Consider the following 25,130-nt stretch of genomic DNA (forward strand, 5'->3'; position numbering starts at 1 on the left):
GGTTAGTGCAGCCTAGACTTTTGCTTGAGCACATCCTTCCTATCTGACATCCAGATGTTAGTGCAGCCTAGACTTTTGCTTCAGCACACCCTCTCTATCTGACATCCAGATGTTAGTGCACCCTAGACTTTCACTTCAGCACACCCGCTCTATCCAACATCCAGATGTTAGTGCAGCCTAGACTTTTGCTTGAGCACATCCACTCTATCTGACAATCAGATGTTAGTGCACCCTAGATGTTTGCTTGAGCACACCCGCTGTATGTGACATCGAGAGGTTAGTGCACCCTAGACTTTTGCTTGAGCACACCCGCTGTATCTGACATCCAGATGTTAGTGCAGCCTAGACTTTTGCTTGAGCACACCCGCTGTATCTGACATCCAGATGTTAGTGCAGTCTAGACTTTTGCTTGAGCACACCCGCTCTATCTGACATCCAGATGTTAGTGCACCCTAGACTTTTGCTTGAGCACACCCGCTGTATCTGACATCCAGATGTTAATGCAGCCTAGACTTTTGCTTGAGCACATCCGCTCTGACATCCAGATATTAGTGCAGCCTAGACGTTCGGTTGTTTATTTTTAATTAAAAAGACTGCAGTACATTTCAAATGTTCTTTTAGATGGAACACATTAAAAATATATATCCATTCCTTTAATTCATCTAATCTTTACTTGTAATGTTATGGAGGCGTATTCCTGCCTACCAGTTAACCTGTAGAAATTCCTGTTTTCAGCCACTGAGTAACTGATTTTTGAGTATCAACTTTATATAAAAATGTATGTTCTGATTTAATATCAATTTAAACAGCTTTTTACCATTTTTCACGAAAACCATTTTGATTGCTGTCATATCACGTTTGACACAGTTTTTTTAGTTTAATGTCTTTTTATAACAAAAGTAAATTCATTGATTGGTTTTTCATGATTATTTCAGTTTTTCCTTGTTAGTCAGTTACACTGTAACGATGTTATGACTAAGATTAAGTTTCTACATATTTTTGTTTTCCAGAACAAAACCTGAATCGTGGAGTTCATGTCCTTCCTAGCAGCTATTGGTACGAGTTGCTTTACGGCACCATCCTTCTCCTTGTGTGTCTTGTTGTCTGTCTGGTCGGAGCAGCTATTTACGCCAAGGCTACCTTTATCATCTTTCTTGTGGTTATGGTGGTTCTAATCACTGTATTCATCAGCTTCTTTGCAGTGAAGGAAAATATTGTTCCCATAGTAATTACAAATGGTAGTGGGACTATTCACTTAAATGGGACATTTACCGGATTTAAACTATCAACGCTGAAGGATAACTTGTACCGTGAGTACTAATAAACCTCTTTTTTTCTTTTTGGTTTGTAAAAGGGAGCCCATTTTTTTGCAGTTCGTCAGGAAATTATGATTTTGATCTTGGTAAATATAAGGTAGATCAGGAGATGCCATACTTTAAATGAATATTCATGTTCCCCATACTTCTTCCACTTTCAATATACAAAAAAATTATGGATGTAATACCCAAATATCATAGATGAATTATATTACCTTCTGTAGCTTGTTATCCCCAATTTTACTGAAGTTTTGTTCAGAAAATGTTTAAAGAAATGTAAATTTAATGATATTGAATGAAATATAAATAATTTATTTCTCTTTTTAGGCGTCTTTAGAAATGTAAAGTTTATTCATAATATGAATATAGTTTTGTAAATTAAAACATAAAGTTGTGCAATATCATCATTAAAGTGACAGTATGCTATAAAATTGTTTTGCCCTTGATGTGTTTCCAATAACTTTTTTTTACCAGCTGCAGAGTATAAAATGGATGAGATTTGCTTTTTAAGGCTTATTTGTGTATATGAATTAGCTGATTTTCGCCTAGATTTAGAGTTCTGCGGCCAAAGGGGTGCGTTAGCTACGCATGCTTTTTTCTGGGCGCACCTTTTAAATACCGCTGGTATTGAGAGTTCACAGAATGGCTGCATTAGGCTCCAAAAAAGGAGCGTAGAGCATATTTAACGCAACTTCAACTCTCGATACCAGCGGTGCTTACGGACGCGGCCAGCTTCAAAAACGTGCTCGTTCACGATTCCACCATAGAAAACAATGGGGCTGTTTGAGCTGAAAAAAAACCTAACACCTGCAAAAAAGCCGCGTTCAGCTCCTAACGCAGCCCCATTGTTTGCTATGGGGAAACACTTCCTACGTCTGCACCTAACACTCTAACATGTACCCCGAGTCTAAACACCCCTAACCTTACACATACAATACCCCCCCCAACATTACAACCCACCACCCACATACCCCTAATCTAACCCAAACCCCCCTTAAATAAACCTAACACTAAGCCCCTGAAGATCTTCCTACCTTATCTTCACCATACCAGGTTCACCGATCAGCCAATCGGAATTAAGGTAGGAAAATTCTGATTGGCTGATGGAATCAGCCAATCAGATTGAGCTCGCATTCTATTGGCTGATCGGAATAGCCAATAGAATGCGAGCTCAATCTGATTGGCTGATCGGATCAGCCAATCGGATTGAACTTCAATCTGATTGGCTGATTCTATCAGCCAATCAGAATTTTCCTACCTTAATTCCGATTGGCTGATAGAATCCTTTCAGCCAATCGGAATTCGACGGACGCCATCTAGGATGACGTCATTTAAAGGAACCGTCATTCGGCGAGTAGGCGTCGGGAGAAGAGGATGTTCCGCGTCAGCTCGAAGATGATGGCTCCGGAAGAAAGAAGATTGAAGATGCTGCTTGATAGAAGACTTTATCCCGATGATGGACTTCCGACTTCAGCCCGATGATGGAGTTCTTCAGCCGCCGCTTGGATCCAGACTTCAGCCCGAGGATGGACGTCACTCTTCAGCCCCCCGCTTGGGCTTGGATCAACACTTCCGAGGCTTGGATCAAGACTTCCGAGGACCGATCGGTGAACCTGGTATGGTGAAGATAAGGTAGGAAAATCTTCAGGGGCTTAGTGTTAGTTTTATTTAAGGGGGGTTTGGATTAGATTAGGGGTATGTGGGTGGTGGGTTGTAATGTTGGGGGGGGGTATTGTATGTGTTTTTTTTACAGGCAAAAGAGCTGAATTCTTTGGGGCATGCCCCGCAAAGGGCCCTGTTCAGGGCTGGTAAGGTAAAAGAGCTTTGAACTTTTTTAATTTAGAATAGGGTAGGGCATTTTTTTATTTTGGGGGGCTTTGTTATTTTATTAGGGGGCTTAGAGTAGGTATAATTAGTTTAAAATTGTTGTAATATTTTTCTAATGTTTGTAAATATTTTTTTATTTTTTGTAACTTAGTTCTTTTTTATTTTTTGTACTTTAGTTAGTTTATTTCATTGTATTTATTTGTAGGAATTGTATTTAATTAATTTATTCATAGTGTAGTGTTAGGTTTAATTGTAGATAATTGTAGGTATTGTATTTAATTAATTTATTGATAGTGTAGTGTTAGGTTTAATTGTAGGTAATTGTAGGTATTTTATTTAATTAATTTATTGATAGTGTAGTGTTAGGTTTAATTGTAACTTAGGTTAGGATTTATTTTACAGGTAATTTTGTAATTATTTTAACTAGGTAACTATTAAATAGTTATTAACTATTTAATAGCTATTGTACCTGGTTAAAATAATTACAAAGTTGCCTGTAAAATAAATATTAATCCTAAAATAGCTATAATATAATTATAATTTATATTGTAGCTATATTAGGGTTTATTTTACAGGTAAGTATTTAGCTTTAAATAGGAATAATTTATTTAATAAGAGTTAATTTATTTCGTTAGATTTAAATTATATTTAACTTAGGGGGGTGTTAGTGTTAGGGTTAGACTTAGTTTTAGGGGTTAATCCATTTATTACAGTAGCGGCGAGATTCGGTCGGCAGATTAGGGATTAATAATTGAAGTTAGGTGTCGGCGATGTTAGGGAGGGCAGATTAGGGGTTAATACTATTTATTATAGGGTTATTATATTTATTATAATAGCAGTGAGATCCGCTCGGCAGATTAGGGGTTAATAAGTGTAGGTAGGTGGAGGCGACGTTGAGGGGGCAGATTAGTGGTTAATAAATATAATATAGGGGTCGGCGGTGTTAGGGGCAGCAGATTAGGGGTACATAGCTATAATGTAGGTGGCGGCGCTTTGCGGTCGGCAGATTAGGGGTTAATTATTGTAGGTAGCTGGCGGCGACGTTGTGGGGGGCAGGTTAGGGGTTAATAAATATAATATGGGGTCGGCGGTGTTAGGGGCAGCAGATTAGGGGTACATAAGTATAACGTAGGTGGCGGTCGGTAGATTAGGGGTTAAAAAAATTTAATCGAGTGGCGGCGATGTGGGGGGACCTCGGTTTAGAGGTGCATAGGTAGTTTATGGGTGTTAGTGTACTTTAGAGCGTTAGCCCAGAAAGCTCTTAACTACTGACTTTTTGCTGCGGCTGGAGTTTTGTCGTTAGATTTCTAACGCTCACTTCAGCCACGACTCTAAATACCGGAGTTAGAAAGATCCCATTGAAAAGATAGGATACGCAATTGACGTAAGGGGATCTGTGGTATGGAAAAGTCGTGGCTGCAAAGTGAGCGTTAGACCCTTTCCTGACTGACTCCAAATACCGGCGGTAGCCTAAAACCAGCGTTAGGAGCCTCTAACGCTGGTTTTGACGGCTACCGCCAAACTCTAAATCTAGGCCTTTGTGTTTTGAAGCCACAACCTAATAAAATGGGTTGAGCTTGTAGGTATAATTAGATTTCATTACTTTATCACATTGTGTACATATACCTGCTTCTTTATCTTATATCTATTCATAAACTAATCACCAATACTTGGAGACAACAATGGAAAATTGACATTTTATTACCATATCTCTTCTATAACCCACTGGGGGTGTAATTTTTTCTATTGGCTGTGTTAATAAAGCTGGGCCTTGAGGCCAAAAACTTTCAGGATGGGTGGGGATACCACAGGCTAAATAAACTATTTCAAATGCCAATATAAGGGTAAGGGAAATACTTGTAAACAATGTAATACATTCCAGCAGGTAAAGTGGATCATTGGAAACAAATTAAAGGGGAGATTTTTTTTATTTTATTTAACTGTCCCTTTAAAGGGACACAATACCAAAATGTTGAAGCGCTTGAAAATGCTACAGCACAGCTGTAAAAAGCTGACTAGAAAATATCAGCTGAACTGTATTGTAAAGGGACTTTAAGCAGCCTTAAAGAAAAAGAGAGAAAAAGAAGCACTGTTATGGCACACTGAACCTATAAGTAGATGAAATGTTTAATCAAAGATAGAGGAGGGGAAGACCGGAATAATATATTAAAAATTAACTTTTATTAGAAAGTATCATATAAAGAAATTCATAATTGGGTGAGAAAACACAGAACATTTAAAAGACAAATAACACACAAAAAAATAAGAAAAACTGCTCCCTGTGTGTATCGCCACCGACTATTAAGTCTCCAAGAACGGCCTAAGCTTATAAGGGATAAATATACTCTAAGTACCCGGATGATGATGACTTGGACAAGTAATAGGAAAATAATACCAATTATGACATTGTCATGAGTTCTATACCTATTACTAGAGCCCACCAACTGGTACAAAGATAACTGTGCCTGTTTGTAAATGCACTAAAAAGGGGGACAATATATTTTAATCGGAGGGTATAGACACAAAAACACATACATGTAGTGATTGGTTCTTGGAGACTCAATAGTCGGTGGCTATACACACACAGAGCAGTTTTCTTATTTTTTGTGTGTACTATTTGTCTTTTAAATGTACTGTGTTTTCTCACCCCCATTATGAATTTCTTTATATGATGCTTTCTAATAAAATTACGTTTTAATATGTTATTCCGGTCTTCCCCTCCTCTATCTTTGATTGAACATTTCATCTACTATAGGTTCAGTGTGCCATAACAGTGCTTTTTTCTCTCTCTTTTGCTTTAATATATTTACCTTGGCACTAGGCACTGCCCTCCTATACATATATACTGTAATATGATAGGAGGGAGTTAGATGAGTGTTCACTAACCCTCGTTCTCCTGGTTTAATTATCAGGAACCCCCCCTTTTCTATACACTTTAAGCAGCCTATTATTGTGCTAGTCTCAGGACTCGCAAGAGAGCGAGCATCTGGCATGTGCAGGCACAGTCATGTTATTTTCCTACTGAGTGTAATGAAGTTTACTATGAAATATTGCGAGATTTATGTGAAATATCATGAGATCACAGTAAAGGTAAGCTTGACATCCGCACTGATAAGGCTGATTTGCAGTTGTTTTTTTTTTTGTTCAACATGCACCTGCATGCACCTGACATTAGCTGAAGTATAACTGTTCATAGAGCATTTTCTCTTGTGTAATGAAGACATTTTGTTGTAAAATATCTGACCCCCACATTACGCATTACTACGTTTCATGGATAATATTTAGACACAGAAGTGGGTGAAAAGGACGCAATCCGCATTTATTTTAACATTAAGTTAAATATTAACCACAACTTTAACTTTTATGAAGGTGCTTGCCCCACCAAACATCACGTGCCTTCCACTGGCCCTCAGCCACACACGCCACCGGAAATCTCCCCTTACATGAGGAGGTACCAGCTTAATCAACTTAAATTCATAACTTAAGGCTAACACTCTGCCACTGCTCAAACTAACATCAAGCACCACCACACAAGGCTTAAGCCTTTTTCACCCCTTCGCTTAGGTTAAAATTAAACAGGTAGAGACCCACTTCATTAAGGGGCACCCCATCTCTTATGAAAACACATTTACCTGACTCACCCTTAAATTCCACGTGCCTAATTCCAAACCCCCCAACTTTGCCACAAAACTAGTCACCATCCTATTTACTTTTCTCCTGGAAGCCTCCAATCTGCACACATCCCATGCTGATCTCCACACCAAATGGTACTCAATGTCCGACCATACAATAATTAAATGGGGGAACAACTCCTTCAACCTCCCCAATCCCCACCTAATTCTATCCACCAACTCCTTCTGAGCCATGAATCATAGGTCATTGTCCCCTGCATGGACTAACAAAATGTCATGAGGCTGAAATAATCTGGCCCGATCAATTACATGCCCCACCACCTAATCCCATCTCAAGCCTTGGACCCCAAACCATTTAACCACTACATGATCCAACAAACAATCCATCTGGGTCCCTCCATCCTTTACTGCCGCTGCTATCCTAGCCCAATAAATATAAGATCCGTATTAGACTTGCCTAACCATACCAACAGCGTGGAAGGATTAACCACCACATCCTGCCTCTGAGGAGCACCCTTGTCCTTTCGATTTGCTGAAACAACAATTTGTCAAAACAACAATTGCTCAAATTTAAAAAAAAAAAAAAACAACCGGCAGAGATAAAACCAACCTCTGCAATAAAGAAAAAAACAAAGAACGTCTCTGATCTGGCCTCCTTCTACCCCTTACAATTCCCTTAATATGTATACCAAAAGTCTTAGTTAAGTCCTCCCAACCTAACAGTTAAACCAAAAAGGAAAGAGCTGCCATATTCCTTAAGATGACTGAACGAGACAAACCACCCTTTCTACATTCTTCAACCCAATGCAACAAACAAGTTATATCACCCGCAAAATATCCTGTAGACTCTTCTATTCTTGCCAACCACTTCAACCACACCGCCATATAAGCTTTCCGAGTTCCTGGAGCTAAAGCACCCCCACTAACCTCAGCAACCTAGGAAGCTCAGCTGCCACATGTCGTCTGAGCAAGGAGTTCCCTCCACTTCTGCCTCTGGTGCCGCCTCCCGAAACCGCTGCCACTGAAAACGGTAGAAAGCATCAACCACAATATTCTCTTCACCAGGGACATGAACAGCCCTAAAATAAACATTGTGTCTCAAGCTCTCCAGAACAAACATTCTGAGAAGACCCACCACTGGCTTGGAACTGTAGGATAAACAATTGATGGCGAAAACCACCCCGTATTGTCTGAATTAAATAACACTTTCCTGTTCCCAAGCAACTCACCCCACACTCTGACAGCCACCACTAATGGAAACAGGTCCAGGAAAACCAGTATTTTTGTTAAACCTTCCCCCCAACTTAAAGGCCATGCTCCCACACACCACTTACATCCAAAATTCCCCCCAAAGCCATGCGCACCAGCTGCATCTGTAAACAGATGCAACACCTCATTCAAAACCTCCACTGCCTGCACCATAGATCTACCATTAAACTCAGCCAAAAAAGCCCTCTTTACCCTGAGGTCTTCTTTTACCTCCTTAGACAAACAAATCTGAAAATGGGGAAGCTTAACCCCAACTGTTGCCAAAGATAATCTCCTACAGAAGATCCTCCCCACTGAAATTATACTATACGCAAAGTTTAGCTTCCCCACCAGTGACTGCATCTCCTGCAAAGAAAGTTTCTTCCTAGTCAATGCCCCACAAATCGTCTCAGCCAAGTCCATCAGCTTATCCTCCAGCAACCTACACTCCATCAACTCTGTGTCAATGCAAAATCTAAGAAAACTTAAAACTGTGGAAGGGCCTTCAGTCTTCTCTGAATTCACAGGGATCCCAAAATAACTAGCCACCTCCAAGAAGACATTCATTGATTTCTGATAAGCCACCAATTCCTCCAGACCCACAAACAAGAAGTCATCTAAATAATGGATCACCGGAGACATCACAGATTGCTGCTTCACCACCCACTCCACAAAACAGCTAAACTTTTCGAAATAAGCACACAAAATCGAGCAGCCCATGGAAAGACAGAAATCCACGAAAAAATGATAACCCAAAAGTTGATGACATGGGGGATGGACCGGAAGAAGCCTAAAAGCCGCCTCAACATCCACCTTGGCCAGAAGGGCCCCATGGCCCGCACTTCTGACCAAATCCACAGCCGAATCAAAAGATGCATACCTCACAGCCGTCAATTCAGGATCAATCCCATCATTTACTGAAGATCCCTTCGTAAAAGATAAATAATGGATCATCCTGAATTGCCAAGGCACCTTCTTTGGAACAACTCTCAATGGAGAAATCCTGAGATTCTTAAAGGGGGCTCCACAAATGGACCAGCCATTCTCACTAACGCCACCTCCTTCTCCAACTTTGCAGTCACCAACTCAGGAAACTCATTTGCCGACCTCAAGTTACCAGAAATCCCAGAACCAACCCCTTCAACAAAGGAAATGCGGAAACCTGAAATGAACCCTGTTAACAACAGCTCTGCATCCCCCACATTACCCCTTCGCCTACCATACTGTCTTAACCACAGCGCTATCCTTTCTACTCTCACTGGTGTCCATGCTCGCAGTAACCATTTCCCCTTTGCCTCCAGCTTTTGCCTTTTTAAAACACCTGGTACTGGGGTGGTTCCCCCTACAATATGAACATTCATGCTTGTACTTACAAGCGTTTCTGAACTTACAGGACCCTTCATTAAATTGATACCTGCCGTTGGTCCTGCCACTGTTCCACTCCCTCCTCCAGTTCCGATTCCCTGAAAGGACTGCCCAATCTCAATGGCGTTATTAACTCCAGCCATATCCCCATATCCCTATCATCCCAACTCATTTCTGGACGCACCGCCATTCTCTGTTGAAATTGCTCATCGTACTTCCACCAGACTAAGCCCCCATAAGTCCAACAAGCCCCTGCATCCTCATCCAAATAACAGATAAAGCTGAACACAATTCCAGATTCTTTTTCCCAATAACACTTGCCAAAATACAAAAGGCCTTAGACCAATTTGCCAATGTCTTTGGCAATTTTCGGTACCCCTTCTTCGTTGCTTCCTCTTCCTTCTTCCCGAAATCCCCTTTTGTATCCTGTTTGGCTACCCAAACACTCCCGGGACCAGGCATACTGCCTCCACCCCCAGACACACCCTCACGTGACTTTCCCCCTTTTAACTGCGCCACCAATTCTTTCAAACTCTTCAAAACAGACTCACACCTATTATCTCCAGATGCACTCCCCCCAGGCACTGGAAATCCAGCGTTCCTCTTACCTGTCTGCCCAAGTGCCGTATTAGCTCCTTAGCCAGCCTTCAACCAAGATCCACTTCCTCTCCTGCTGGCCTAGCTCAGCACCTCCGCTCTTCAATCCACTCTTCTCCCGCAGGAATTTGTTTGCTCCCTACTCCTCCTAGGCTCTGGAGACTTCGACCGTCTGTTCGGACCCCTCCTCTCAAAATTTCCATCCAACGTGCCCCAAATTGGAGACCTTCCCGCCTCCTTACGACTGTGGGAAACCAGAGGTGAACAGGATCTCATCCGCCGCATTGATACTGGAATCCTGCTCCTGCTTTCCTGTCTCCTCCTTTCTCTGTATTGAACCTGAGACTGAGAGCATTAATTGCCCCTATTACCCACTACTGAACTCCCATCCGCCCTATTATCTGCCCTAACTCCCCTCTCCACACTACTCCCCATCCTATCTGACCCCATAACCCTCTCATCCCCCTTTCCAGGGACCAAAGACCACAAAAGTTGGGTCAATGCCTCTGCCTCAGCCTCAGAAGCCCCCACCTCCTCCTCTTCAGCAAAATCACTGTAGGCGTCCTCGACCCTCAGTGAGTCCCCCTCCTGGTCCAGAACTGCCGCCGTTGTCCCCATTCCACTATGTCAACAAATGCCATTCTCTGCAGAAAACAAAACGTTAGCATGCCTTTCCACATTCCTATTGCCCTCTAAGACCCCAATACCCCCCTTTTTCCCCCTTTTGCCTTACCTTTTCCCTCCCCCTCACACCCTCCACTGGACCTTGTTCACTACTCACACCCCTTAATCTCTTGCTGACCCCACCTATCCCCCCACCCCTACTATCCTCCCTCACCCCATCTAAAACCCTTAATTTGCCAGCACTCCTTTCAGTCCGTACCCCCTCTCCTCCAGACACTGTAACACCACTCCTATGTTGCTGATCCAATGTCCCTGTCCCCCGCTGCTCAATAGTGCTCCCTTGAGCCATACATGCCCCTGCTCCTGCCAGCACTCCTCCCCCTTAATAGCCAGGACTCCCCTGAGCCGTATGTGACACTGCTCCTGCAAGCGTTCCTCCCCGTTGAATACCATGCCTAACATCTGCACCCGTTACCGCTCCTGCTGACTGACTTGATGCGCCTCCTGTTTCCAGCACCGTCATCTGCTCCTCACCACTGACATCACTCGTCCTGGACCGCCTCCTCCTCATGCTGTCACTCTCAGTCCCACCTGTCCTCCGGTCCTGCTTGCACCCCCTAAGAGTCTCACTGAGTCCTGCCTCCTGCTCCCCGAGTCTCTCCTGGTCACGATCGATGGGCTAAGCCTCTCAGATGGGGATGGGACCTCCTCACAGGCTGCGATGACATCTCGACCTGCACACTTCTACCACCTGCCATATCTACACCTCTGACCGCGCTCTCATCCTCCGACCTCTGCTGCTGCCACACCATACCTCTCGACAGCAACAGCTCCCGCACCTTCTCTAGCATTTGCTGCATCTCCATGGTGAGCTCCTCTTCCCAGCTCAGCTTCTTCCTGCTCAACTGCTAACAGCTTCCGCTGTCCCACCCTTATATCCCTTCCCCACACCACTCCCAGCTCCACCCCCACTCCATATAGTGGGGTCAAAAACCCCTCCAGGCAATTCTTATTCTGGGGTTGCCTTTCCTTTTTTACATAGAGATGCTCAGGTGATATTTTCTTGCCAATTTTTTTTTTATCAATGCTGCATGAATTTCAGGTGATTTAGCAAATGGTTATTATTTCTTATTTTTTTTTTTTTTAAATATATAAAATAATTTAAATTTACATGATATAATTGGGTAGTGCACTTACAATGCAATAACATTTATATAATCATTTACTTTTTATTATGAGACTGGTGCCCCAGATGTATCTAACACTATACATTTCTGATGACGATGACAGCTGATGGACACTTTGATTGTACACTTGGCATCTCTCCTCCAAATTTTGTTTTAGTGGAGCAGTATGGACATTTGCATGGTTCATCAATTATGGGTGAGGGGTCCCTTGGATTGGAGGTTTCTCATGGGTGACAGGGCTCCCTTGGGTGGTATAAGGATATTACCCTTGGTTAGGCTTTGAGCAACAGTGGGGGTACCATGGCTCAGGTGCTGAAGCAGGGTAGTAGAGGATTGCTATGGTTAATATTAGGTTTTATTGCTTTGGAGAGGTCAGAGTGAAAGGTTAACTGTGTGGATAGAGGTCACTACAAATAGAAAGTTAGGGTTAATAGCAGTAGACATATTGGCATCAGAGTTCATGGTGTTGAGTGGTCAGGTGGGTAAGAGGTTAAATATGGTGGTAGTGGGTTAATAGCAGTTGTGCTTGTAATTGATGTCCATAATGAAGTATAAGGAAAAAATATATGGTTAATCACCAATCTCATTAAATCTAGGTCCCCATTCAAATCCATTACAGTTTGCCTTCATATTCACATGGGTGGTGTTTGTGTTTTCTGTGGCATGCCAATATATAAGAAGTTGGAATTAGATAAACTGTCTAAATTACAAATAATATATATATCAGGGAAACTTAGTTTTCTTATGCTTGGATTAGATAAACACACAAAACTATAAGAAAAAAACGTCTCTCAGACTTTTTTTTTCGTGTGAGGATTTTCACAATCGTGAACAAACTCATAATATACACTTTCTGTGAAAAATAAAACATTGTGGCAACTGATTCAGTGATGATGATAATGGCTGCCCAATCAGTTTAAATGTTTGTTTGTTTTTAAAACTAATAATATGAATTAACAGCATATACATTTACCAATTTGGTAAGATTGTGACAATGAAATATGCGTCACCTCCGGCAATCTAAATGAGTGCGCAGGTAAACATTAGCTCATCTAACAAATTGTAATGTTAGGAGTGTGTCTGCAATAAATATATCACTCACAGGTACGGAGGATATATAGACAGCTGTAAGTGATGTTCATTATTGAGTGAGATTTTACTAGTTTACAGCATTTGTTCCTTACAGCTATTTAAATGCTCTTACCTACTTTGGTGTCTGATGCATCTCCAGATTTTGTGCAGCAAAGGGCTACATGAGATTTTCCTGATCAGTCTTATATTATGGCTGTGTAAAGGTTAGGGGAAGATGAAATTAGAAGAGTACACAGACGGATTCTGGCATGAAGTGGAAATCTTCTGTAATCATCACGGTGTTAAAACGTTTCTAATACCACTTATTTTCTGAGTCTTGACCTGTGGAATAAGGCTTCACATGAAGTTACAAAAGACTATTAAGTATGTGTCCAGATATTAGTGCTGTGAAATAGGAGTTCAGACTGCAACACCCTGCTAAAAGGTTGTCTCAATTTAGGGCTAGATTACAAGTGGTACGCTATTTAGTGCTCCTGTTCAAGCAATAGATTTGCTAGAAGTAAGCTTTTTGTATGCGTCGGTGCACGTATTACAAGTTGAAAGTAATAACTTTTTGCACGAGTGCAAACCCGATGTGTGCAAATATCCCCACCATTATTCCCTCATAGAATTGAATGGAGCGTGCGTAAACCCTATCACGTTTTCTATCGCGTTTTCTCTAACCCAACATGAAATATTAATATTTCACAATCCAATGTTCTTCACATAGAATTGTCATATTATTCTTAGCTATATATATATATATATATATATATATATATATATATATATATATATATATATATATATATATATATATAGTCCAGAAAGAAAAGATGCACTCTCAGGATTTTCTCTCAAAAATTGTCAGCTTTATTAGATGACGTTTCAAAGACTGATCTGATGAAAAACACGATCAGTCTCTGAAACGTCATCTAATAAAGCTGACAGAGAGAAAATCCTGAGAGTGCATCTTTTGTTCCTGGACTATCTTTTTCTTGTTTGCACCCAGGTGGTTGACCCAGGAGGGAGGATTCATTTTTTTATATTTATTATATACAGTATCTCACAAAAGTGAGTACACCCCTCACATTTTTGTAAATATTTTATTATATCTTTTCATGTAACAACACTGAAGAAATTACACTTTGCTACAATGTAAAGTAGTGAGTGTGCAGCCTGTATAACAGTGTAAATTTGCTGTCCCCTCAAAATAACTCAACACACAAATGTGAGTACACCCCTAAGTGGAAATGTCCAATATATACCGGTATAATGTTTTTTATATACTGTGTATATATTTATATATAAATCAATGTAAATATTTGCATAGGAAATTAGCACATTGAGTCAAGTATCCCCGCTTGCTTTTCCCCAGAAATTCTTAATATACAATGTTACCAATGCACAAGAGAATTGTGGGTAAGATATGCAAATTAGATATGCAAATTCTCAGTTTTTTTGCTTCAGAATACTGTTTTGACACAGCGATCCTTTTAACAAGATTATTACAGCAAACCAGAAATCACTCACTAGACAGCCTGTTTCGTTCTTTTTGAAACTCATCATATATATATATATGTGTGTGTAAAGGAACAGAACCAATGGTACCACCTTAGGAATGATAGTCAGCTATAATAAATATTATTTCAATCTTCTAGACCGATTTAACATGTATTATTGGTTTGGCTGATAGGTGCTGTGTATTAAGTAAAATATGAACAAAAGAATACAATTGCAAAATAATACACTAGTAGCACTCTTAATTCCTATTAATTGTGAATAAAGTATTATTAAATGTAGTGTTTGGTGTAACTTTGTTTCACAGACATATTAAAATATAACAACTTTTATTAGTATAATTAAAAATGGGTAAGGATTTAAAAACAAAAACCCAAGACAATGTCACCAATGATATACCGCTATTGAGACAATATGAGGTTAGCTGTCTTATTGCTTGATGCCTTAATACAATATCAAACTACACACTATGGCCTCTAGTTATCAACGTGTCTACTTACCTGCCTTTGCCGGCCATCACCGCCGCGGACCTGAATAAGCTCGCCAAAGTTATCAAAAGAGCTGTCAAAAAGTCACGCACCAAGTACGGGGCGATGAGCAGCGGACTGTGAAAGTTATCACTCATCCGATCTCGCTGCTCTTCGGCTTTTTCCCAGCTTTATTGATAAGCTGTCATTAAGCACCCACACTAAACTACACTGTTCTACCCCCTATACCGGCGCCCCCGGAGCCCCCCGCAACTAAATAAAGTTATTAACCCCTAAACCGCCACTCCTAGACCCCGCCGCAACTATAATAAATGTATTAACCCCTAAACCGCCGCTCCCGGAGCCCACCACCACCTACATTATACCTAGTAACCCCTATCCTGCCCCCCCTATAACGCCGCCACCTATAATAAATTTATTAACCCCTATCCTGCCGATCCCGGACCCCGCCGCAACTAAATAAATTGTTTAACCCCTAAACCGCCGCTCCCGGACCCCGCCGCCACCTATATTAAACTTATTAACCCCTATCCTGCCCCCCTATACCGCCGCCACCTATAATAAATTTATTAACCCCTATCCTGCCGATCCCGGACCCCTCCGCAACTAAATAAATTGTTTAACCACTAAACCGCCGCTCCCGGACCCCGCCGCCACCTATATTAAACTTATTAACCCCTATCCTGCTCCCCCCTACACCGTCGCCACCTATAATAAATGTATTAACCCCTATCCTGCCCCCCCTACACCGCCGCCACTATAATAAAATGATTAACTCCTAAACCTAAGTCTAACCCTAACCCTAACACCCCCCCTAACTTAAATATTAATTAAATACATCTAAATATTATAACTGTTATTAACTAAATTAATCCTATTTAAAACTAAATACTTACCTTTAAAATAAACCCTATATTCAATCAGCCAATCAGATTGAAGTTCAATCCGATTGGCTGATCCAATCAGCCAATCAGATTGAGCTTGCATTCTATTGGCTGTTCTGATCAGCCAATAGAATGCAAGTTCAATCTGATTGGCTGATTGGATCAGCCAATCGGATTGAACTTCAATCTGATTGGCTGATTCAATCAGCCAATCAGATTTTTCCTACCTTAATTCCGATTGGCTGATAGAATCCTATCAGCCAATCGGAATTCGAGGGACGCCATCTTAGATGATGTCACTTAAAGGAACCGTCATTCGTCGGGAAGTCGTCGGTGGAAGAAGATGGCTCCGCGTCGGCTCGTCTGAAGATGGCTCCGCTCCAGATGGATGAAGATTGAAGACGCGGCCTGGATGAAGACTTCAAACGGATGGAAGACCTCTTCAGCGCCCCTTGGATGATGACTTCAATCGGCTGGAAGACATCTTCAGCGCCCCTTGGATGATGATTTCAATCGGATGGAAGACTTCTTCAGTGCCCCTTGGATGATGACTTCGGCCGCTGTGGATGTCCTCTTCTGTTCCATCGGTGGTCGGCTGGCTGAAGACGGCTAAAGGTAGGATGATCTTCAGGGGGGTAGTGTTAGGTTTATTTAAGGGGGGTTTGGGTTAGAGTAGGGGTGTGTGGGTGGTGGGTTTTAATGTTGGGGGGGTTGTATTTTTATTTTACAGGCAAAAGAGCTGAATACTTTGGGGCATGCCCAGCAAAAGGCCCTTTTAAGGGCTGGTAAGGTAATAGAGCTGTTAACTTTCGTAATTTAGAATAGGGTAGGGCATTTTTTTATTTTGGGGGGCTTTGTTATTTTATTAGGGGGCTTAGATTAGGTGTAAGTAGCTTAAAATTGTAATATTTTTGAAATGTTTCTAACTTTTTTTTTTTGTAACTTAGTTTTTTTTATTTTTTGTACTTTAGTTAGTTTATTTAATTGTATTTAATTGTAGTTATTTGTAGCTAATTTATTTAATTAATTTAATGATAGTGTAGTGTTAGGTTTAATTGTAACTTAGGTTAGGATTTATTTTACAGGTAATTTTGTATTTCTTTTAGTTAGGTAGTTATTAAATAGTTAATAACTATTTAATAACTATTCTAACTAGCTAAAATAAATACAAAGTTACCTGTAAAATAAATATAAATCCTAAAATAGCTACAATGTAATTATTAATTACATTGTAGCTATCTTAGGGTTTATTTTACAGGTAAGTATTTAGTTTTAAATAGGAATAATTTAGTTAATGATAGTGTAGTGTTAGGTGTAATTATAACTTAGGTTAGGATTTATTTTACAGGTAAATTTGTCTTTATTTTAACTAGGTAGCTATTAAATAGTTAATAACTATTTAATAGCTATTGTACCTAGTTAAAATAAATTGAAATTTGCCTGTAAAATAAAAATAATTCCTAAAATAGCTACAATATAATTATTAGTTGTATTGTAGCTATATTAGGGTTTATTTTATAGGTAAGTATTTAGTTTTAAATAGTATTAATTTAGTTAATAAGAATAATATTTATTTAGATGTATTTAATTAATATTTAAGTTAGGTGGGTGTTAGGGTTAGGGTTAGACTTAGGTTTAGGGGTTAATAATTTTATTATAGTTGCGGTGGGGTCCAGGAGCGGCGGTTTAGGGGTTAACATATTTATTATAGTGGCGGCGGGGTCCGGGAGCGGCGGTTTAGGGGTTAACATATTTATTATAGTGGCGGCGGGGTCCGGGAGCGGCGGTTTAGGGGTTAACATATTTATTATAGTGGCAGCGGGGTCCGGGAGCGGCGGTTTAGGGGTTAACATATTTATTATAGTGGCGGCGAGGTCCGGGAGCGGCGGTTTAGGGGTTAATCAGTTTATTAGAGTGGCGGTGGGCTCCGGGAGCGGCGGTTTAGGGGGTAATACATTTATTAAGTTGCGGCGGTGTAGGGGGGACAGATTAGGGGTGTTTAGACTCGGGGTACATGTTAAGGTGTTAGGTGCAGACATCTCCCATAGGAATCAATGGGATATCGGGCAGCAGCGAACATGAACTTTCGCTATGGTCAGACTCCCATTGATTCCTATGGGATCCGCCGCCTCCAGGGCGGCGGATTGAAAACCAGGTACGCTGGGCCGGAAAAGTGCCGAGCTTACCTGCTAGTCATTTGATAACTAGCAAAAGTAGTCAGATTGTGCCGAACTTGCGTTCAGAACATCTGGAGTGACGTAAGAATCGATCTGTGTTGGACTGTGTCCGGCGGATCGAAGCTTACGTCACTATATTCTACTTTTGCCGGGCAGCAGGGCTTGATAACTAAGGCGAATCAGCCTCGCCACAAATATGCTGCGGAATTCAAGCGTATTTGAGGTTGACGGCTTGATAACCAGGGGACCTATGGCACAATAGATCACTATGCTATGCTATAGTACTGGTACTTAGGTAGTATTAATATGGTATAATATTGGCTGTGTTATTATATTATTATTCCCACAACAGATAGATATTATAAGGTGATTTATTGTGCGTTTGGCTCAATCTAATAATTGTTTCCAGTCACAAAGATAATAAGTAAAACATTTGCTTAGAAAAATGTTCAACTAGCAATTGTATCACAACACTTATAAAGTAACAAGTGGATTGGCAACATATGTATCAAGCATCCATTGAAATTGATTGTGGTGAAATTAGTTGCTAATATTGAAAACTGCAGCTAATGTCTCAAGCTACAATGCTTAAATACTACAATCTTAGCTGCAGTTATACGCTATACGGTAACGCTATGTCACTCAGTCAGGGTTTAAATTGTATTTATAATTCCTTCTTCTATTTATAAGTTTCTTCTTTGAGAGACCGGAAGAAGTCCAGTAAGGACCTGGTTCAGTATCTGGCAGCTTCATCAGGATGCTAAGTTAACCCTTCTACAGTCTGAAGAAGCTTGATCAGGAATGGTCTTTGTGGAAGGGTAGCAGTCAAGGGGATCAGGGTGAAAAGGCTAAAGCTCGCAGTCAGATAGATTACGAGTTTTGAGCGCTATAGGGAAATTAACGACCGCCACAAAAGCGGCGTTAATTCACCTCCTTATAGCGCTGCTATTACAGGTTTGGAAAAAGCAGGCTTGTGCTGGCGATATGGTGGCTTTGAGCTCCATACCGCACCGAAATACAAGTGCTGCTTTGACGTGCTCGTGCACGATTTCCCCATAGACATCAATGGTGAGAGCTGGCAAAAAAGAAGTCTAACACTTCGATCGCAGAAACAAAAGCTCCGTAACGCAGCCCCATTGATGTCTATGGGGAAAGAACAAGTTATGTTTAAACCTAACACCCTAACATAAAAATCACGTCTAAACACCTCAAATCTGCCGCCCCCGACATCGCTGCCACCTACATTACAGTTATTAACCCCTAATTTGCCACCCCTAACATCGCCGCCATCTACATTACAGTTATTAACCCCTAATCTGCTGCCCCTAACATCGCCGACACCTACCTACACTTATTAACCCCTAATCTGCTGCCTCCAATGTCGCCGCCACTATACTAAAGTAATTAACCCCTAAACCTCTGGCCTCCCACATCACTAACACTACATAAATATATTAACCCCTAAACCTAACCATAACCCTAACGTAGCCCTAAGCATAAGTCTAACCCTAACACCCCCTAACTTAAATATAATTAAAATAAAGCTAAATAAATCTTACAATTATTAACTAAATAATTCCTATTTAAAGGGGCACTGAACCCAAATTTTTTCTTTCGTGATTCAGATGGAGCATGAAATTTTAACCAACTTTCTAATTTACTCCTATTATCAAATTCTCTTTATTCTCTTGGTATCTTTATTTGAAATGCAAAAATGTAAGTTAAGATGCCGGACCATATTTGGTGAACAACCTGGGTTGTCCTTGCTGATTGATGGATAAATTCATCCACCAATAAAAAAATGCTGTCCAGAGTTCTAAACCAAAAAAAAAAAGCTTAGATGCCTTCTTTTTCAAATAAAGATAGGAAGAGAAAGAAGAAAAAAAAGATAATAGGAGTAAATTAGAAAGTTGCTTAAGATTGCATGCTCTTTCTGAATCACTAAATAAAACAATTGGGTTCAGTGTCCCTTTAAAACTAAATACATACTTACCTGTAAAAAAAACCTAAGTTAGCTATATTGTAGCTAACTTAGGTTTTATTTTTATTTCACAGGTAAGTTTGTATTTATTTTAACTACGTAGACTAGTTAGTAAATAGTTATTAACTATTTTCTAACTACCTAGTTAAAATAAATACAAATTTACCTGTAAAATAAAACCTTACCCGTCTTACACTAAAACCTAACATTACACTAAAATAAAATAAATTAAATTAATAAAATATAATTATCTAAATTACAAAAAAACAAAACTCTAAATTACACAAAATAAAAAACGAAATGATCAAAAAAATAATAATGAATTACTCCTAATCTAATAGCCCTAACGAAATAAAAAGCCCCCCCCCCCCCAATAATAAAACCCCTAGCCTACACTAAACTAGCCCTTAAAAGGGCCTTTTGCGGGGCATTGCCCCAAAGATAACAGTTTTTTTTTACCTGGCAATAAAAATTACAACCCCCCCCAACAGTAAAACCCACCACCCCCAAAATAAAACTCTATCTAAATAAACCTAAGCTAAGCATTTCCCTGAAAAGAACATTTGGATGGGCATTGCCCTTAAAAGGGCATTTAGCTCTTTTACGGTGCCCAAACCGTAAGCTAAAAATAAAACCCACCCAATTAACCCTTAAAAAAACCTAACACTAACCCCTGACGATCCACTTATAGTTTTCGAAGACCGGACATCCATCCTCATCCAGCCGGCAAAGTCCTCATCCAAGGGGGCAGAAGTCCTCATCCAAGCCAGCAGAAGTCTTCATCCAAGGGGGCAGAAGTCTACATCCAAGCGGGCAGAAGTCTTCATCCAGACGGCATCTTCTATCTTCATCCATCCGGCGCGGAGCGGGTCCATCTTCAAGACATCCGGCGCGGGAGGGCCTCAGTTTAAGGGTTAATAGGTAGTTTATGGGAGTTAGTGTACTTTTTAACACTTTAGTTATGAGTTTTTTGCTACAGATGTGTAACGTAAAACTCAGAACTACTGACTTTAGATGGCGGTACGAATCTTGTCAGTATAGGGTGTACCGCTCACTTTTTGGCCTCCCAGGCAAACTCGTAATACCGGCGCTATGGAAGTCCCATTGAAAAAGGACTTATTTAAAAGTGCAGTATTGACGTTGCGTGACGGCCAAAAAGGTGTGCGGTACACCTGTACCTACAAGACTTGTAATAGCGAATAGGGAAAAAGCAGCGTTATGAAGCATAACAATGCTTTTTCACTCATAACGCAAAACTCGCAATCTTGGAATGAAGATCAGTGGAAAAGAGTATTATGGAGTGACAAATCCAAGTACTGTGAGTGATATATATATATATATATATATATAGGAATATCTATTTAAAAATGCATAGAACATATTCCCCTATGTGAAGAACATTGGAATGTGAAATATTTACATTACATAAACAGTTAAACACTTTATTAAATATGAATATTGCATAAATGGGATTTTTTTATGTTTTCAACTACTTAACTGCAAAGGCTCCAATGCACTTATATATGTCTATATATGTATACATGTCTTTATATGTGTATATATGTATGTAAATAAATATATATACACATATAAATACTTATGTATACACATATAAACATTTATATATATATATATATATATATATATACATATTTAGACATGTGCATGTATGTATCTCTGTGTTAAAGCCCTTTGCATGCCTTTTTTTTCCAACACCTGAGACTTTATATCTTTGAGCCCTTATAACTGTTTTCTGCACTATTTTTTTTGCAAGTGATCAAAATGACATGCTTTAGCAAATTATAGCATTTCATTTCATCTATATCATGGACCTTTAATATTTATAATTTTTCAATAAATCACTATCATGTAACTAGCACTGTCCAGCATAGCAAAGGTTATTTATTTTATGTAACCTTAATTTAGGAATTCTCTTAGAAAACAGACACAAATATGTTTAGTGCATTCTTTGTGAGATGTACATACTGTAGCAAACCCTACGCTATTTACAGAGCCTGATACTAGCTTGATTGACTAGCCTTTAAAAGCAATAAACCTTGACATTGTTGATTGACAACAGTGTATCACCAATACAAAGATCTGTCTTCAGTCTGTTCTGGCCACAATCCGTTGTGGTCCTCTTCCTATTTGTTGATCTTGGTCTCGTACAGTTTTCTTGATATAGAATGCTTTGACATAATCCTGATGGTTTTTAACAATTATCAAATCAGTGTTGATATTCCTTGTCTTTAGAAGGCAAGTCTTAATTTAAGAGTTTAATGACTAAATAAAACAAGATGAGTTGTCACTTCTCATAGATGTTAATTTCAAACGGCAGCAGTGGTAATTGTGTTTCTTTTAGCTTATCCCTCATTAGATGTAGATACTAAACACATATATTTTCTAAAGATCTTGTAAAAGAGCACTCATTAAACTCTATAAAATAAGGGTATGTGAGAAAGAGGTTTAAAGCTATTTATTTTTACTGTAAAATAGGATGTAAAGTACTGGTCTTTGAAGCTCATTGGCTGTTTCAGAAACTCACACTCACTATTGGTGGACAGTGACATACCCGGCACCCCACAAGTATAAGATGAAAATATATCCATTAAAGAAAACTATAATGTATTGTGAAAAGCTCTCTATTAAAGGGACAGTATACAGGGAGTGCAGAATTATTAGGCAAATGAGTATTTTGACCACATCATCCTCTTTATGCATGTTGTCTTACTCCAAGCTGTATAGGCTCGAAAGCCTACTACCAATTAAACATATTAGGTGATGTGCATCTCTGTAATGAGAAGGGGTGTGGTCTAATGACATCAACACCCTATATCAGGTGTGCATAATTATTAGGCAACTTCCTTTCCTTTGGCAAAATGGGTCAAAAGAAGGACTTGACAGGCTCAGAAAAGTCAAAAATAGTGAGATATATTGCAGAGGGATGCCGCACTCTTAAAATTGCAAAGCTTCTGAAGCGTGATCATCGAACAATCAAGCGTTTCATTCAAAATAGTCAACAGGGTCGCAAGAAGCGCGTGGAAAAACCAAGGCGCAAAATAACTGCCCATGAACTGAGAAAAGTCAAGCGTGCAGCTGCCAAGATGCCACTTGCCACCAGTTTGGCCATATTTCAGAGCTGCAACATCACTGGAGTGCCCAAAAGCACAAGGTGTGCAATACTCAGAGACATGGCCAAGGTAAGAAAGGCTGAAAGACGGCCACCACTGAACAAGACACACAAGCTGAAACGTCAAGACTGGGCCAAGAAATATCTCAAGACTGATTTTTCTAAGGTTTTATGGACTGATGAAATGAGAGTGAGTCTTGATGGGCCAGATGGATGGGCCCGTGGCTGGATTGGTAAAGGGCAGAGAGCTCCAGTCCGACTCAGACGCCAGCAAGGTGGAGGTGGAGTACTGGTTTGGGCTGGTATCATCAAAGATGAGCTTGTGGGGCCTTTTCGGGTTGAGGATGGAGTCAAGCTCAACTCCCAGTCCTACTGCCAGTTTCTGGAAGACACCTTCTTCAAGCAGTGGTACAGGAAGAAGTCTGCATCCTTCACGAAAAACATGATTTTCATGCAGGACAATGGTCCATCACACGCGTCCAAGTACTCCACAGCGTGGCTGGCAAGAAAGGGTATAAAAGAAGAAAATCTAATGACATGGCCTCCTTGTTCACCTGATCTGAACCCCATTGAGAACCTGTGGTCCATCATCAAATGTGAGATTTACAAGGAGGGAAAACAGTACACCTCTCTGAACAGTGTCTGGGAGGCTGTGGTTGCTGCTGCACGCAATGTTGATGGTGAACAGATCAAAACACTGACAGAATCCATGGATGGCAGGCTTTTGAGTGTCCTTGCAAAGAAAGGTGGCTATATTGGTCACTGATTTGTTTTTGTTTTGTTTTTGAATGTCAGAAATGTATATTTGTGAATGTTGAGATGTTATATTGGTTTCACTGGTAAAAATAAATAATTGAAATGGGTATATATTTGTTTTTGTTAAGTTGCCTAATAATTATGCACAGTAATAGTCACCTGCGCACACAGATATCCCCCTAAAATAGCTATAACTAAAAACAAACTAAAAACTACTTCCAAAACTATTCAGCTTTGATATTAATGAGTTTTTTGGGTTCATTGAGAACATGGTTGTTGTTCAATAATAAAATTAATCCTCAAAAATACAACTTGCCTAATAATTCTGCACTCCCTGTACTTTAATTTTCATATAACTGCATGTAAAATAGACACTATTATAAAGAAGAAGATACTGATCCAAAAATCCAGTATAAGACCTTTTCAAACTGTACTTAGAAGCTCCCAATTTAGCACTGTTGATGAGGTTAGACTGGGACATCCACTGAAATGGGCTGAGAAAGCAGGAAGAGCAGACCCCCCTGCATATGAAAAGACCCTTTACACAAACAGGAGCAAGCTGAAGTCTGTAGACATCAGTATACATCTAAACCTTTGGGGCTTGGTTAGGAGTCTAAAAATCAACACAATGTTATTAAAAAAATAAGCAAAACTATACATTTTTACAAAAACACTCCAGATGGGCTATATAAATAAATCATCTTCAAAACATTTATGCAAAGAAAAATCTAGTGTACAATATCCCTTGAAACGCAGCAAATAAAAAATAGTTTTAATGCCCCTTCAGGAACACTTGTTGGGTCCTGTATTATATGGCTATGCTGAGCAACTGTAAAGACAATAAGACTTTCACAATTTTGAAGATTCGTTGACATTTTATGTTGCTGGAGGAAGTGCCAATCTGCTCTACCAGAGTATTTATGTGCATACAGTACATGATGTATGAGCCTGTCTATTTATCTGCATGACTGCAGGCCTCGGGGTAACACGTCTCTCATGACTTTGTAGATACAGTTGCCTAAGCCATTGCTCATTGTGTAGTCTGATTTGTCCATCTGCGGCACTGCTGCAGATACCTTCCCTACCAGGTTCCCTTGAGCTTCTTCACTAAATCTTTCTCTTTTTTATTTCAGCTCACTATTCTGTGGATTATACCACAGGGAAAATGATGAGCTTCACCACTGTCTTTGCTGTCATGTTTAATGGCTGCACAGGGATTATGGCTGGATCCAACATGTCAGGTGAGGGCAATGCATACTCAGCAACTTTCTACTCTCCCCTGGGTTTGAGTAGACGGGGCAGCCTTAGTGCTGCATTTGCTGTATA

At 40.0% G+C, this 25,130-nt stretch overlaps 1 protein-coding gene across 1 annotated transcript in view; it reads left to right on the forward strand.

Annotated features, from left to right (window-relative positions):
• LOC128656406 (solute carrier family 12 member 9) overlaps positions 1-25,130 on the forward strand; it is a 455,098-nt gene that overhangs the window by 129,987 nt on the left and 299,981 nt on the right. The window contains exons 4-5 of the mRNA XM_053710294.1: positions 1,011-1,310; positions 24,938-25,045. Coding sequence (XP_053566269.1) covers positions 1,011-1,310; positions 24,938-25,045 — 408 coding nt within the window. The remainder of the gene's footprint in view (positions 1-1,010; positions 1,311-24,937; positions 25,046-25,130) is intronic.

Source organism: Bombina bombina, chromosome 4, assembly GCF_027579735.1.
Source record: "Bombina bombina isolate aBomBom1 chromosome 4, aBomBom1.pri, whole genome shotgun sequence".
In the NCBI taxonomy this organism is placed as follows: Eukaryota; Metazoa; Chordata; class Amphibia; order Anura; family Bombinatoridae; genus Bombina; species Bombina bombina.